The sequence below is a fragment of the Panulirus ornatus genome, chromosome 10 (assembly GCF_036320965.1).
Source record: "Panulirus ornatus isolate Po-2019 chromosome 10, ASM3632096v1, whole genome shotgun sequence".
Lineage (NCBI taxonomy): Eukaryota > Metazoa > Arthropoda > Malacostraca > Decapoda > Palinuridae > Panulirus > Panulirus ornatus.
The window spans coordinates 34,290,712-34,307,906 of record NC_092233.1 but is presented as its reverse complement, the minus strand read 5'-3'; the positions used below and the strand labels follow the sequence as shown (position 1 = coordinate 34,307,906).

Here is a 17,195-nt window from a genome sequence, read left to right as displayed (position 1 = left end):
GACTCACTTCCCAAGCTCTCTCATCCCCAACAGACTTCATACTTGCCCCTCTTTCCAAAACTCTTGCATTCACCTCCCTAACAACCCCATCCATAAACAAATTAAACAACCATGGAGACATCACACACCCCTGCCGCAAACCTACATTCACTGAGAACCAATCACTTTCCTCTCTTCCTACACGTACACATGCCTTACATCCTCGATAAAAACTTTTCACTGCTTCTAACAACTTGCCTCCCACACCATATATTCTTAATACCTTTCACAGAGCATCTCTATCAACTCTATCATATGCCTTCTCCAGATCCATAAATGCTACATACAAATCCATTTGCTTTTCTAAGTATTTCTCACATACATTCTTCAAAGCAAACACCTGATCCACACATCCTCTACCACTTCTGAAACCACACTGCTCTTCCCCAATCTGATGCTCTGTACATGCCTTCACCCTCTCAATCAATACCCTCCCATATAATTTACCAGGAATACTCAACAAACTTATACCTCTGTAATTTGAGTACTCACTCTTATCCCCTTTGGCCCAACCCACCCCCATACACATGTATATACATACACGTCCACACACGCAAAAATACATACCTATACATCTCAATGTACACGTATATATACACACACAGACACATACATATATACCCATGTACACAATTCACACTGTCTGCCTTTATTCATTTCCATCGCCACCTCGCCACACATGGAATAACATCCTCCTCCCCCCTCATGTGTGCAAGGTAGCGCTAGGAAAAGACAACAAAGGCCCCATTCGTACACACTCAGTCTCTAGCTGTCATGCAATAATGCCCGAAACCACAGCTCCCTTTCCACATCCAGGCCCAACAGAACTTTCCATGGTTTACCCCAGACGCTTCACATGCCCTGATTCAATCCACTGACAGCACATCGACCGCAGTATACCACATCGATCCAATTCACTCTATTCCTTGCCCGCCTTTCACCCTCCTGCATGTTCAGACCCCAATCACTCAAAATCTTTTCCACTCCATCTTTCCACCTCCAATTGACAGGAGGTCAAGAGAAAGGTGCAAGAGGTGAAAAAGAGGGCAAATGAGAGTTGGGGTGAGTGAGTATCATTAAATTTTAGGGAGAATAAAAAGATGCTTTGGAAGGAGGTAAATAAAGTGCGTAAGACAAGGGAGCAAATGGGAACTTCAGTGAAGGGGGCTAATGGGGAGGTGATAACAAATAGTGGTGATGTGAGAAGGAGATGGAGTGAGTATTTTGAAGGTTTGTTGAATGTCTTTGATGATAGAGTGGCAGATATAGGGTGTTTTGGTCGAGGTGGTGTGCAAAGTGAGAGGGTTGGGGAAAATGATTTGCTAAACAGAGAAGAGGTAGTAAAAGGTCTGCGGAAGATGAAAGCCAGCAAGGCAGCAGGTTTGGATGGCACTGCAGTGGAATTTATTAAAAAAGGGGGTGACTGTATTGTTGACTGGTTGGTAAGGTTATGTAATGTATGTATGATTCATGGTGAGGTGCCTGAGGATTGGCAGAATGCGTGCATAGTGCCATTGTACATAGGCAAAGGGATAAGAGTGAGTGCTCAAATTACAGAGGTATAAGTTTATTGAGTATTCCTGGGAAATTATATGGGAGGGTATTGATTGAGAGGGTGAAGGCATGTACAGAGCATCAGATTAGGGAAGGGCAGTGTGGTTTCAGAAGTGGGAGAGGATTTGTGGATCAGGTGTTTGCTTTGAAGAATGTATGTGAGAAATACTTAGAAAAGCAAATGAATTTGTATGTAGCATTTATGGATGTGAAGAAGGCGTATGATAGAGTTGATAGGGATGCTCTGTGGAAGGTACTAAGAATATATGGTGTGGGAGGCAAGTTGTTAGAAGCAGTGAAAAGTTTTTATCGAGGATGTAAGGCATGTGTACGTGTAGGAAGAGAGGAAAGTGATTGGTTCTCAGTGAATGTAGGTTTGCGGCAGGGGTGTGTGATGTCTCCGTGGTTGTTTAATTTGTTTATGGATGGGGTTGTTAGGAGGTGAATGCAAGAGTTTTGGAAAGAGGGGCAAGTATGAAGTCTGTTGGGGATGAGAGAGCTTGGGAAGTGAGTCAGTTGTTGTTCGCTGATGATACAGCACTGGTGGCTGATTCATGTGAGAAACTGCAGAAGCTGGTGACTGAGTTTGGCACATATACATACATTTACATATACATAACATATAAACATATACATATATATATATATACATATAAACACATGTAGATATTCATCCTTGGTTGCCTTCATCCATTCCTGGCACTACCTTGCCCCACAGGAAACCGTATTGCTTCCCACTCCTTCAGCGAGGTAGTGCCAGGAAAACAGACAAAAAAAGGCCACATTAGTTCAAACTGGTCTGTAGCTGTCATGTGTAATGTGTCAAAACCACAGCTCTCTATCCACATCCAGGCCTCACAGACCTTTCCATGGTTTACCCCAGACATTTCACATGCCCTGGTTCAGTCCATTGACAACATGTTGACCCCAGTATATGACATTGTTCCAATTCACGATATTCTTTGCACGCCTCTCACCCTCCTGTATGTTCAGGTCCCGATCGCTCAAATCCTTTTTTTTTTCACTCTATCCTTCCACCTCTAATTTGGTCTTCCACTTCTTGTTCCCTCTACATCTGACACATGTATCCTCTTTGTCACCCTCTCCTCACTCATTCTCTCAATATGTCCAAGCCATTTCAACAACCCTCTTCTGCTCTCTCAACCACATTTTTTTTTTATTTCTTACTTGATCAAACCACCTCACACCTCAAACATTTCATTTCCACCCAAGCACCCTCTACACAACCCTATCTATAGCCCATGCCTCACTACCATATAATATTGTTGGAACTACTATTCCTTCAAACATACCCATTTTTGAACTCCTAGATAATGTTCTCTCTTTCCACACATTCTTCATTGACCCCGGAATGCTCAACCCCTTTTCCACCCTATGACTTACTTCCACTTCCATGATTCAATTTGCTGCCAAGTCCACTCCCAGATATCTAAAACACTTCACTTCTTCCAGTTTTACTGGAAAGTCAGGAAGACATCTTACACTTCTTGTAACAAAAATGTGATATGTTTAGTGTTGCCCTGTTCTCCCAACTTAGCTAATGTAAGACATGTTCTAAAAAACAGAGCTCATAATGTTGCTTTCCAGTACAATAACATCGTCAGTAAGACCTTAATGAATAGCAGGCCAAATCATGCATCAACTGGGAGTGTTTATGCCATCAAATGCAAGGCATGTAAATACATTTATATAGGCCAGACAGATAAAACTATAATGGAGGTGTTATTGGCACCATCATTCAGTATGCAGGGGTGACCAAAAAAATATGATTGCTAAACATTGTCATGAAAATGATCATTCCCCATAGATCTTGAAAATCCCATTATTTCATACCCCTCTGCTGATTTTATCACACACAATGTCATTGGACCTGTCTTAATTGCTAATTTGTCCTCAGGCAATTCTAAAGCCATCCTAGCATTAACCAAATCATTATGAGAGAATGACAAAACATGAAAACATAAAAAAAGCTGTTCAAGACACAACCAACTACCCAGGTCAATCCCCACCCCATAACCCCCTTAATCAATCTTCCCTATAACAGTTACAACCAGACAAAGCAGACAGTGCTTGGTCTACATAGAGTGGTGTTGGATGGCAGGAATCAAGTGTGATGATGGGATTTAAATAACTCTGTTAAGGACTGGCACCTGATGAGGTGGTGTGTCTCCACGAAACATGTCGTACAACATTCATAGAAAAATTACATGTTAAATGAAATTGTATGAATTACTGAAGTGCAATTTCACCTATATACAATCATCATGGACAAGTGTGATTATCATATCTACACATGAGTGTATGAGTGGATGAGCCATTCTTCAACTGTTTCCTGGCACTACCTCGCTGACATGGGAAATGGCAATCAAGTGTCATATGTAAATGAATAAAATATATACATATATACACATGTAGATATTCATACTTTCTCACCTTCATCCCTTCCCGGTGCCATCCCGCCCCACAGGAAACAGCATCACTACCCTTTGCATCAGTGAGGTAGTGCCAGGAAAACAGACAAAGAAAGGCTACATCCATTCACACTCATTATCTAGCTGTCATATGTAATGCACCGAAACCAGGGATCCCTATCCACATCATGACTCCACAGACCTTTCTATGGTTTACCCCAGGTGTTTCACATGCCCTGGTTCTGTCCAATGATGGCACATTGACCCCAGTATGCCACATCTTTCCCCTGGCTGCTGTCCAATGATGGCACATTGACCCCAGTATGCCACATCTTTCCAACTCATTCTATTTCATGCACACCTCGCATCTTCATGCCCTGATAGCTCAAAATCTTTTTCACTCAATCTTTCCACCTCCAATTTGGTCTCCTGCATTTCCTTATTCCCTCCACCTCTGACACATAAATCCTCTATGTCAACCTTTCTTCACTCATCCTCTCTATATATCCAAACCATATCAACACACCCTCTTCTGCTCTCTCAACCACACTCTTTTTATTACCACACATCTCTCTTACCCTTTCATTACTTAATCAAACCACCTCACACCTTAAACATTTCATTTCCACCACAAGCACCCACCTCTGCACAACCCTATCTATAGCCCATGCCTCACAACCTTATAATATTGTTGGAATTGCTATTCCTTCAAACATACCCATTTTTGGTCTAGATAATGTTTTCTCTTTCCACACATTCTTCATTGACCCCAGAACCTTCACCCCCTCCCCCACCCTATGACTCACTTCCATGGTTCCATTTGCTGTCAAGTCCACTCCCAGATATCTAAAACACTTCACCTCTTCCAATTTTTCTCCATTCAAACTTATATTGCAACTAACTTGTCCTTTAAACCTGCTGAACCTAATAACCTTGATCTTATTTACATTTACTCGCAACTTTCTCCTTTCACATACTTCTCCAAACTCAATGAGCCACCAGTGCTGTATCATCAGCAAACAACAAGTGGCTCACTTCCCAGGCTCTCTCATCCCTAACAGACTGCACACTCACCCCTCTCTCCTAAACTCTTGCATTTACCTCCCTAACCTACCCACCCATAAACAAATTATACAACCTTGGTAACATTACACACCCCTGCTATAGACCGACGTTTATTGGGAACCAACCACTCTCCTCTCTTCCTACTCGTACCCATGCTTTATAAAAACTTCTCACTACCTCTAGCAGCTTATCTCCCATTCCTTATTTTCTTAATACCTTCCATAAAGCATCTCTATCAACCTTGTTATATGCCTTCTTCAGATCCATAAATACCATGATTGTGAGCATTTGCTCTCATCCATTCTCTAGTTGTCATGTGTTATACACTGAAACAGTAGCTCCCTATCCACAACCAGGCCCCACAGACCTTTCATTACTATAGCCCAGCCAGTTCACATGCCCTGGTTCAGTCCTTTGAGAGCAAGTCGAGTCCCATAAACCACATCATTCCAATTCACTCTATCCTGTGCATGCCTTTCATCCTCTTGCATGTTCAGGTCCCAATCACTCAAAATCTTATTTCACTCCATCCTTCCATCTCCAATTTGGTCTACCACTTCTCCCTGTTCCTTTAACTTCTGACGCATATATCATCTTTGTTAACCTCTTCTCACTCATTCTCTCCACATATCCAAACCATTTCAGGATACCTCTTCAGCTCTCTCAACCACACTCTTTTTATTATCACACCTCTCTCTTACCCTTTTATTACTTATTTGATTAAAGTGGCTGGAGAGAATGATACTGCAGTTTGAATTTCTTAAAGAGAGGGTGTACCTGTGTTGTTGATTGGTTAGGATATCCAATGTAGGTATGGATCATGATGAGGTGCCTAAGGATTGGTAGAATGTATGTTTAGTGCCACTGTATAAAGGTAAGGGGGACAAAGGTGAGTGTTTGATACTAAAGAGGTATAAGCTTGAGGAGTATACCCAGTAAGCTGTATGGGAGAGTGGTGATTGAGAGGGTGAAGGTGTGTACATAGCAACAAATAAGGAGGAACAATGTGGTTTCAAAGGTGGTAGAGGTTGTGCAGATAGGGTATTTGTTTTAAGGAATGTAGAGAAATAATAGGATTTGTATGTGACATTTATGGATCTGCAGAATGTATATGTTGGGGTTGATGGAGATGCCTTGTAGAAAGTCTTGTGAATATATGGTGCAGGAGGGAAGCTACTGGAGACAAAGAAGCATTCATCAAGCGTATAAGGCGTGTAGGCAAGTAAATAGGGAAAAAAGTGAGTGGTTCCAGGTGAAGGGTATTCTGCAGCAGGGGGTATGTGATGCAATCATGGCTGTTTAACATGTTTATGGATGAGGTGGTTAGGAAAGTAAATGGAAGGGCCTTAGAGAGAGGGTCAAGTGTACAGCTGTGGGGATGAGGTGGCCTGGGAAGTGAGTCGGGTGCTGCTTGCTAATGATACAGTACTGTTGGCAGATTAAACCAAGAAACTATAGAAGTTGGTGTCTGAGTTTAAGAGATAGAGTGAAGGCAGGAAGTTGAGAGTAAATGTGAAAAAAGTAAGGTTATTAGGTTAAGCAGTGCAAAGAGACAGGTTAGCTGGGGTATGGATTTGAAAGGAGAAAATTGGAAGATGGGAAGTGCTTTAGTTACCTGGGAGTGGACATGTCAGTGAATGAAACCATAAAAGTGAATGTGAGTCATTAGGTGGGTGAGGAGCCAAAGGTTCTCAGAGCATTGACAAACATATGGAAATGTAGGTCTTTACCTGATAGGGCAAAAAAGGGTATGTTTGAAGATATAGTGGTAGTAGTTGGTAGGCAGCCACTGACGAGGGAGGTATATTACTGGTACTACCCATCTGGGTTTAAAGAGGGTTAGGAACAGCTGTGTAGTGAGCCACCAACCCTTCGGTGGTTGTCAAGGTGCACTCCTTTGACCCAAATATTGTGGACTGCTGGCATCCTGTCCATGAACATACAATCTCTGTCACAATTAACACTTGACAACACTTAACTCACACAACTCATTCTTTGTAACTATATTTTTCTGTGGTGAGTGCTTTGCTTTAGCCCTACCTTTTGGCAAAATGGTTGGAGCAACAGATGAAAGAGTAGGAAAATTAAACAGGAGCATTAAGTAGAAGTAGTAGGTAGGAACATTAGTGGTATATAGGGGGCAACATACTTTCAATGGCCCTAACCATGGAATATGAAGCTAAGGGAAACCACAGAAAGGTCTGTGGGGCCTGGATGTGGAGATGGGGCTGTGGTTTTAGTGCATAACACATGACATCTAGAGAAGCATTAGTTAATAAGTTGGAACATCAGGAAGGAACATAAAGATGTTAAGAAGATTAGGTAGGAACCACTGAAAACAATGTGCTTAAGTTTTCCTATGCCAATTGCCTGTTAGGGTTGAGGCAATAAAGGCTTAGGAGTGGCAAAGAAGTTCACCAGCTATAGAGAATCTTTTGCCATGGCTAACCCATGGAGGGAATTCTTGAAGAGAATGGGCATCAGAGATACAGATAGATAGATAGATAGATAGATAGATAGATAGAAGTTATAGTTGTATGGATGCAAGGCATTTGGTGTGAGGTGGTTTGATTAAGTCATAAAAGGATACGAGAGGTGAGGTGAAAAGAAGAATGTGGTTGACAGAGCTGATGAGGGTGTGCTGAAATGGTCTGGACATATAAAGCATGAGTGAGGAGAGGCTGACAAAGAGGATATATGTGTCAGAAGTGGAGGGGACAAGGGGTAGGGGTGACCAAACTAGATGTGGAAAAATGGGGTAAAAAAGATTTTGAGTAGTCAGGATCTGAACATAAAGGGACATGAAAGGCATGCATGCTATAGTAGGATTTGGGACAATGTGGCATATAGAAGGTGACATGCCATCAGTGAACTGACCCAGGGCATATGAAACAGCCAAGGTAAACCACAAAGAGGTCTTTGGGGCCTGGATGTGGAGAGAGAGCTGTGTCTTCCATGCATTACACATGACAGCGAGAGAATGGATGTAAGCGACTGAGGGTCTTTCTCCATCTGTTCTTAGCAGTACCTCACCAACTTGGGGAACAGCGAACAAGTATGACTACCACAGTGTACATGGACATCACATGACACATCTTGGATGGTCTTGACAGAACACTATCCCTTTCTTGCATAGTACTGGTGGCTATAGATATCAACAGAGTATCTGACATTGTCCAGTGATACATACCCTCACAAAAGATATATAATACTACCCTGCAGAACAATGACAAAAAATTTTGGTCAATTTCAAAGCTGGCTGTCTAGTCAGAATCATTCACAAGTGCTTCACCTCCAAAATCCTCATGCTATGCAATAGAGTACTCCAAGGATGAATTGTTTCTCCAGCCCTATTCAATCATTTTTCTTTACAATCTCCATTGATTTCCTGCAGTCCATGGTATGAAAGTCCCTCACAGGCAAATGACTTCACAATCACATCACAGTACAATGACATTCATCACTTGCTACAAGATAAGTTTCAGATAAATGGAAATTTGCTAATGTAACACTGATATTCAAAAGAGGCAATATATATCTAGATTTTCAAAAAGCTGTCAATAAAGTTCTGCACAACGATTACTAGCAAAATCTTAGTTACATGGCAAGTGATGGGGTTGTACTTCATTGGATAGGAAACTGGTTAACTGGCCATAAAGAAAAAGTAGTGATCAATAGTCAAGTCTCAGAATGGTTAGTTGAAACAAGTGGTGTGCCACAAGGATCAGTCTTGGGACCAATTCTCTTTCTCATATTAATCAATGATATTGATAATGGGCTGCATTGAAGGACTAAAATTCATTGATGATACAAAGCTGGAAAAAACCTACAAATGAATTTTAATGTCAACAGCTTCAAAATGACATACACAAATTGATGAATTGAGCTCATAGGTGCATATGAATTCAAATATCGATAAGAGCAAAGTTTTATATACTAGTGGTAAAAACAAAAAGACAAGCTAAAATATGAATTCTGGTGAACTGCAAAAGGTAAATGAGGGAAAAGAGTCGGGTGTAATAATCTCTGAAGGCCTAAAAGCAAGAGCAAATAAGCAGTGCAAAGAAACGGTGAAAAGAATGAACAAAATTCTTGTTTTTATATGGAAGGCCTTTGAATTTAAGTCCAGCAAAGTGATCCTTACTCTTTACAGTTCACTGGTTCATCTACATCCTGAATATTGTGTTCAGTTTCAGTTATCATACCTAAAAAAGACAGAATGGATGATTCCTGGACTGAGAAACAAATCCTATGAGATGACATTAAACAACTTGAACCCATTTAGCTTAGATAAGAGAAGGTTTGGAGGCGATCTAATACAAGTATTCAAAATTATCAAAGGCTTTAAGAATCTTGATCTATCAAGTTACATAAGACTTGACTCATTTGATTACTCATTGTAATGGATACACACTACTGGGCAAATGATTTACCTTGAATGAGGCAAAGTACTTTTTCTTCAACATGATTGTTGTATATGGATTGATTTACCAAGTAGTGGTTGAAAGCAGTCCTAGTGATACATTTAAGAAAAGAATTTCTATATACTTCTCTTCAAGTCCACAACTTTCATTATTTGCTCCTCCATAGTCAAAATGACAAAATGCAGGTTATTCTCTTCGAATTATCTTTATACTTTCTACCTTTTACCATACTATTCTGTAAGTTTCTGATATCTTCCACTGTTACAAACAGCCTCAAGGATCCAACGGTCTGTTACTGTTTGAATTCCTTTGTATTCCTGTGTCATGCAACACTACATCACCCAATAAAGACACTGGTTCTCTCAAAACAGAATGTGTGCATCTGTAAAGAGATTGACAGTCATGCTCTTAACCTTGATGGAGATGAATGTAACCTGCATCCTCCCATGCCCCTAAATGGTCAACCACTCCCATCCAAAAGGTATTCAGCAATACTGGGCATTACATACAACACACACATAACATTCATTCTCTACAATACAAACATAAACAAACAATACAAAGGCCATAAACAGAGTAAACACCCTCAGAACACTGAACACTTACCATCACAGTTTTAAAACAGAAATAGAATTCCTTAATATCCTCTATAAACAATTTTTCCATTCTAAATTACAACTCATTTCTGATAATCCACTTTCTTAAAAACAAATATAATAAATCTGCAAACCACACAAAACAGGGTACTTAAAACAATCACTGGCTGCTGAGCAACAATACAATAACTTCACACTGAAACAAATACCTCCAGTACAACTTCAGTTTAGTATATTTAGCATTCAGTTCTTTCAACAGCACTAGACCCACCCCACCCAAAAACCACTCCATAATGATCCATCAATGCCCAAGAGGAAATGAAATGCTTATTCCTGCTTCACATTTTAACAGTTTAAACTTAGAGATACAAGATATGGATAAAACACATATATATTCTAAATATTCAACAAGCTCAAAATAACTGCCCATCTTTCCAAATATTAAAATCAACAAACATACACCACTGTAATTACACTCCCCTGGCATTATGAATTACATTTTCTCAAGTATTTTTTGGACACCATCCAACTCTTCAACAATACAAACATTCTTCTAACATAAAAGAAGACCTCTCATACTGAAGATGCAACTTTCATACTGAAAACACTGACCACTTACTCCTAAACCATCCTCCTTTTACCTCACACAGACATATACACAAAATCCTATCACACTTCTAGACTTATAACCCTGCCCAGTGAACTTGGCTGGGTTCTTGAATACTGTCGGAATATCATGGAAAGGGATCCTGGGACAGGAAAATATTTACATGAGTGTCTTAACATACCTTAGATCTGAGTCTAAGTGCTTGAGGAAGCTTTATGAAGAAGTCCTCAAGGAAAGATAGGAAGCGAGGAGTGGCCTTTGGAACTTCTTTCACCTTGTCTTGCCATGGCTGTTCATCTCCTACAGCTCTTTCTTGATGAACAAAACCAAAGTCTGCAGGGTGATAATCCTGAGGATCCTCCAGCTGTTGATTTTCCTCAAAGTATGAGGTGGAATAGTGCCCTTCCTCTTCTTCCTCTTCTGAATGCACTTGTCCACTGTGAAGGGACCGACGTCGTCTACCATTGTTGTTCTGAAGTACATCCTGCCAATACAGTAATATAAATAGAAGGGTGGAGATATAAATTGTTAGTGTGACTTCTTAAAAGAATGCGAAGTATGCATGGGCTTCAACTTGCTTATTATCAAACAAAGTACTTAAAGTGCTATGAGGAAAATTTGAAACTATCTTTTCTTTCGTATCTGCTCATGTTTTCTGCTTGAGTGAGGCAATGGTATGAACAGTTGAATTAGCCTTCAAGTAAAAATCCTTGCTTGCCTCTACCTTCTGTTCCTTCTTAGTTATGATACAAGAAGGGAGGATTCTCAGCCCTCCTTAGTCACTCTCTACAACATGCAGGAGATTTGTGGATAGCATTTTCTTATTCCCATCCCAAGGGATGAAATCATAAAAGCCAACAGGAAATGAATGAATTTCTTTGGTATGCATGAAAGACTACCAATTCCTATGAAGGGCATTCAAAAAGAAGCAGAGCTTGTTTTTTCAGTATGCATTTGTGTGAATGAATGGTTCAAAGTGAAAGTGGGAGTGCATCAAGGCTGTGCAATGTCATCATAGGTTATCAAAATTTTCATGAATGAGATGAGGGGAAAAGAATACTACCCTATATCATCTCCTATTTGTTGTAGAATGCAACTAAGAAGAAAATTTCTCTGTGGTTCAGTTCTTTCTATTGCTTAGCTACTTCACTAAGTTAGGAAAGGCAAACAGGTAAGGAAAGCATGTGATATGAAAGTAAAGTGTGACTTTTCCTGGCTGAAGAGAGTGGAAGCTACCACAATTAATGTACATATATGAATCAGAGTAGAAATTAGGTACAATCATGAGTCACTTTGATGTTTGTCGGAAAAGTATGTTGAAATAAAATGCAAGTTAAAGGAATGCTTTTGTTTTTGACAGAAATGGGCAGTCATGGTCCTAAGTACACTAAAGCCACAATGAATGGAGACGAATTACACAATAATAAGAAATAATAAAAGTATTTATGACTGATGGCCAATAAGAATGGTATTAGGAAAGTTGCAAATGAAAAAGTCATGCAAGGGAAAGGAATTTGAAGTGCACTGATAGTTCTGATGAATGTGAAGAATATAAGTGTAGAGCACTATATGCAAGAAGCATGCATGACTAAGCACTTGTACCAACTCTAATGTGTAGATGTGACTTTTTTTTTCTCCTCGGTCTAATTAAATGAAAGGTAAAAGCAGTAAAGACATATACTTGACAAAGTATAGTTCTGGAGTTAGAAGGATACACAAAACAGAGATTTGATATTTGAGAAAGATATGTGAAGAAATACTTAAAAAGGCAATGAGTAGTTGATAAGTTTGTGAATAGATCAAATAGTCAGGTTGAAGATAAAAAGGAGAAAGTACTCTAAGAATGAAATGGACAGGTGCACTATATGAATTAAAACTAGAGTTATTTGCGTTAAGGATGCCATAAATATTATTTTTGATTGAGTTTAGCAGAGGAATTTTGTGTGTTAGGGTGGATTGAATGAAGACCTCAACTTTGCTTGATGAATGGACAGTGCAGAGTGAAAAATTATGAGGCACTGATTAATGTGGTGATGCTTCAGATATGAAAGTTTTTGGTCATACAGGCTAGCTGCAACATTATCATGAGCCCCCATTATACAGCAGTATACTCAGAAATCTTCAAATTAAGAAGTCTTGCAAGAGAACCTAAATATGAAGCTACTTTTTGGGTGAAGGTGAAAGTTCACTCTCTAATGTGACTTAGAAGATGTGGCTGATATGAGCCACTTTCCTGTCTCTTAAGAAGTATGAAATCATGGGCTTGTTGGTAGGAACAGCGTGATTAATACATCTTTATCCTTCCACAGTACAAGTTTTGAAATTAACTGTGGTATGAAGGAAGACAAGAATCATAAATTAAATTTCTTTGATTCCCCTCAAAAACAGCTTATTTCCCAATACTGCTTCAAGATCCAAAACACAAAGACACAGATTTGGTTCCTGCCCTTGGCTTGGAAGAGATCTACCTGAAAGGATCCCCAGCAATCCTGGACACAAACATTTGTAGCAGTTGTAATCAGTCCAGATAACTGATATGACCAGTGGTTTTGTTGCATCACACATAACAGCTAGAGAATGGGTGTGAGTGGATACAGCCTCTCTTCATTTGTTCCTGGTGCTGCCTCACTAACGTGGGAAATAGTGATCAAGTATGAAAAAATTGACAAAAAATATGATCATTTAACATTAATTGAAAATTTTAGTTATTTCTCTGACAAGTCAGGGTTATAAGTGCAGGATTGTTTGGAACCTCCCTCACCTGACACATGAGAGAGTACCTTTACTGTTAGAGAGAATCTGCTTCAGTAGCTACTCCAGCTTGATATAATGCCAAAGGTATACATATATTCCTTCGTTCCAGTTATGAAAAAGAGATAGTCCCAAGCCCACCCTACCAATGCTAAATGTATAACTTACATGATATAGGTTAGGCATAATGGGACTGATCATAAGATAAACTGATCCCTTGGTTCCAAGTCTGTTAAAACCAAAGAATTCATTAGGAAGTTATCCATAATAGTATTCTTTTAAATTATCAGAGTGCAAGAGAAAAAGAACAAAACCAAAAAAATCAATCAAGGCATTAAGTGTCTCTTAGAGATTCATCCTTTCCCTAAAAATAAATGAACCTCATTTCACCCTAATTTGTTTTGACATAGGAATTCACATGTTTAATGAACAAATGGAGACTTCTTGATATTTATCTCAAAGTCTTTACATTGTTTTTTTGATTACAGTAAAAATACCATTTTGGTAGGAAAAGTATACATACCAACTTGGCAAATTTGGGTTTTATAATCAATGAAAACCCAAGGAGCTACAGAAAGGCTAAGAGGAACTCTTTCACCTATAGAGAGAGCCTTCTGAGCATTTGAGACAGGACTTACTCGAAAGGTTTGATACACCACTTTTACCCCAAAATTGGGCATACCCATGAACACACATCCCTTTTATTCATCTTAAAATGCACGGAATCAGTTGATGCTCAACTTCAGGGTGCACCCGACACAGAGGGGCACATCATTCTCCAATCATTCATTTCATTTGCTCAACTGGCAATAACATGATGTATGGACAGAGTCTCTATCTTAGTTTCTGCTCTTGTCAATGTGTAATTGGTTCTGTTCTCATTTAATTATGGCTTACAAGATACATCTGTTAAGTACTTAGTTCTTCATATTCTTAAGAATTTACATACCAGGAGACACCACTGGCATTGACCATCAAGACAGATGTTACCTGCCACATTATAGTAGCACTAAGCCTTCCTTAGGTTGGCCAAGCCAATACTTTCTGTTAATGTTGTTAATTTTTCTGTTCATTCTGATACTTTCATTATAAATATATAAACTTTAGTCTAAGAATAATGACAGCAGAAGTATCTATAATACTGTTAGAAAATGTGTGGGCTGTAAGTAAACAATTGGTGCTGATCCTTATGATTAAACCAAATGTAGTTAATGGAACACAATTCTTTTTTAGATAAGGGCAATGCTCATATTTGTCCCTTTGTATGACATATAACCCAGGTAGGTTGGTTTTCCTTTTATCTCCCCATGTGCCTTGTTGGAAGCAAGACATTACAAGTACTTGACAGCTGAAATGTTTACTATTGTAGTGTGGGCAAGTAGGGATATTTAACGATTCAGAGTGATCTCTTGTGGGCTATGTTTTAGGATATTTTAAGCCCACTTCACAAGGCTAATGTTAATAATAAGTGTTGGCTTATCTCAAAACTGGCTTATCATAAAAATTTCATTGGAAGACTATGTTCCTGGCTACTTTGATTTGTAATTGACTTTTGTTCTAAAGAGTACATGTGATTCTGGTGATGCTGATGGTGTATGTGCTGATTCTGGTGATGTTGATAGTGTATGTGCTGATTCTAGAGATACTGGTGGTTTATGTACTGATGCTGGTGAAGTTGAGGGTGTATGTGTTGATCCTGGTGTTATAGTGATTGTATGTGTTGATGCAGGTGATGCTGGTGGTATGTGATGATGCTGGTGATGCTGTTGGTTTATGTGGTGATGTTGAGGGTGCATGTGTTGAAGGTGGTGATGCTCTAGGGGTATGTGTTGATAATGGTGTTGTTGAATGTGTATGTGCTGATGCCCATGATGCTGTAGGTGTATGTGCCAATGCTGGTGATGTAGAGGGTAAACATGCTGCTGTAGGAGATGCTGATGGTGCATGTGCTGCTGCTGGTGATGTTGATGGTGCATGTACTGCTGTTGGTGATGTTGAGTTTGTATGTGTTGATGTGGGTGATGTTAATGGTGCTAGATATCCTAAAGGTTTATGTGGTTTTTATCTATTATCTATAATTACCCAAAAATCAATTTCAGTGAAAAAGTTCTGGTGTTACCAAGGACCTTTCTAAGGCTCCTGGAGCCCAAGGCTGCACTACTCCCACAAACAGGGAAATGTAGACTCCTTTGTAGTGGGAAGTTCTTTGACAAGATTGTACTCCTAATTATACAGCCCCGCCAAAGATACTTTTCATTTGTGGTGTGACCTCAAGCAGGAAAGAGCCTAGTATGAATGGTGTATATGGTGATGTGAGGATGTATGTGTTGATGTGGGTGATGTTAATGGTGCTAGATATCCTAAAGGTTTATGTGGTTTTTATCTATTATCTATAATTACCCAAAAATCAATTTCAGTGAAAAAGTTCTGGTGTTACCAAGGACCTTTCTAAGGCTCCTGGAGCCCAAGGCTGCACTACTCCCACAAACAGGGAAATGTAGACTCCTTTGTAGTGGGAAGTTCTTTGACAAGATTGTACTCCTAATTATACAGCCCCGCCAAAGATACTTTTCATTTGTGGTGTGACCTCAAGCAGGAAAGAGCCTAGTATGAATGGTGTATATGGTGATGTGAGGATGTATGTTATGATATGAGTGTTAAGTGAAGTTAGGGTGCATTTAGTGATGGGAAAGTGTTAGTTGATGTGAGGGTAAATACCATGAGTATTTTTCATAAAGGGTGTAATGGAATGATGTTATGAAGGTATGAGTGTATCAGAATGTTAATACTGATTAGGCTACGATGACTTGAAGCTGATTGATCAGAGAATTCCTTGCATGAAAGTGTGGGACCACAGATATACTTGAGTAATTACAAATACTGATGAGCCTCAGGTCTAAGACCATCATATCTGTATTATAATGGACTTGTGTGACATATGATGTTTCCACTGATCTAATGGCTTCCATGGGTTTTTCAGGAATGTAAAGTTATGGATTTAACTTGAACATTATGGAAAAAGTTTGGGTATACCCAATTCTGGGATTTCAAAGTTGAGTAAGTGTCCAACAAGGCTGTTGTAAAGCTGTGAATGTGCATAGGTGACACAATAATGCTGTAGTTCTATCTGCATTATGTTGTGTCCCTTCTCATTTCCATGGCTTTACCAGCAACACACTGTGATATCTTATGGTTTTTACTTCATACTTGTTAAGTCAATGTTTTACCTACATGATGCAGAAACATGGGATTACTTATGTCTATTTACAAAGTTAAGAGTTTACCTTCTATAAAATGGTTCAGTTAGATAATGTTATAAAGGAATATGTTTAATTATGTGATGTAGAACTGTGGGCTAAAAAACAAGAAACTAATGCTGTAAGTATACAGAACATGACTTTGTAAAGCTAGGTTCTTACAAAATATTCAAAGGCATGAACTAACCAAAAAGATGCTCTAGAGCTGTGGTTTTACCTAGAAGGCACTCTAGAACTTGGGGTAACCTAGACAATGCTCTAGAACTGTGAAATTATCTAAAGAAAATTTTTGGGTTTACCTGGATGAGGTTCAGGAAGTAGAGAAAACCAAGTAATGCCAGAGCCGAGAGTGCTGGGGAGGAGTCTGGGTTTTCTGCTGCTACTGTTCCTGCTGCGTAGGAGGCCAGTGGACTGTTGGGAGTAGAGGTATGAGCAATACATCATCTGTTATAGTGTTGGGAGGGAAGGTA

At 39.4% G+C, this 17,195-nt stretch overlaps 1 protein-coding gene across 4 annotated transcripts in view; it reads right to left on the bottom strand.

Moving 5' to 3' along the window:
* LOC139750896 (uncharacterized) overlaps window positions 1–17,195 on the bottom strand; it is a 270,500-nt gene that overhangs the window by 69,697 nt on the left and 183,608 nt on the right. For all 4 annotated transcript variants that reach the window (XM_071665771.1, XM_071665770.1, XM_071665773.1 and 1 more), the window contains 2 exons: window positions 17,025–17,136; window positions 10,899–11,201 (listed from right to left, as the gene is read on the bottom strand). In XM_071665771.1, coding sequence (XP_071521872.1) covers window positions 10,899–11,201; window positions 17,025–17,136 — 415 coding nt within the window. The remainder of the gene's footprint in view (window positions 1–10,898; window positions 11,202–17,024; window positions 17,137–17,195) is intronic.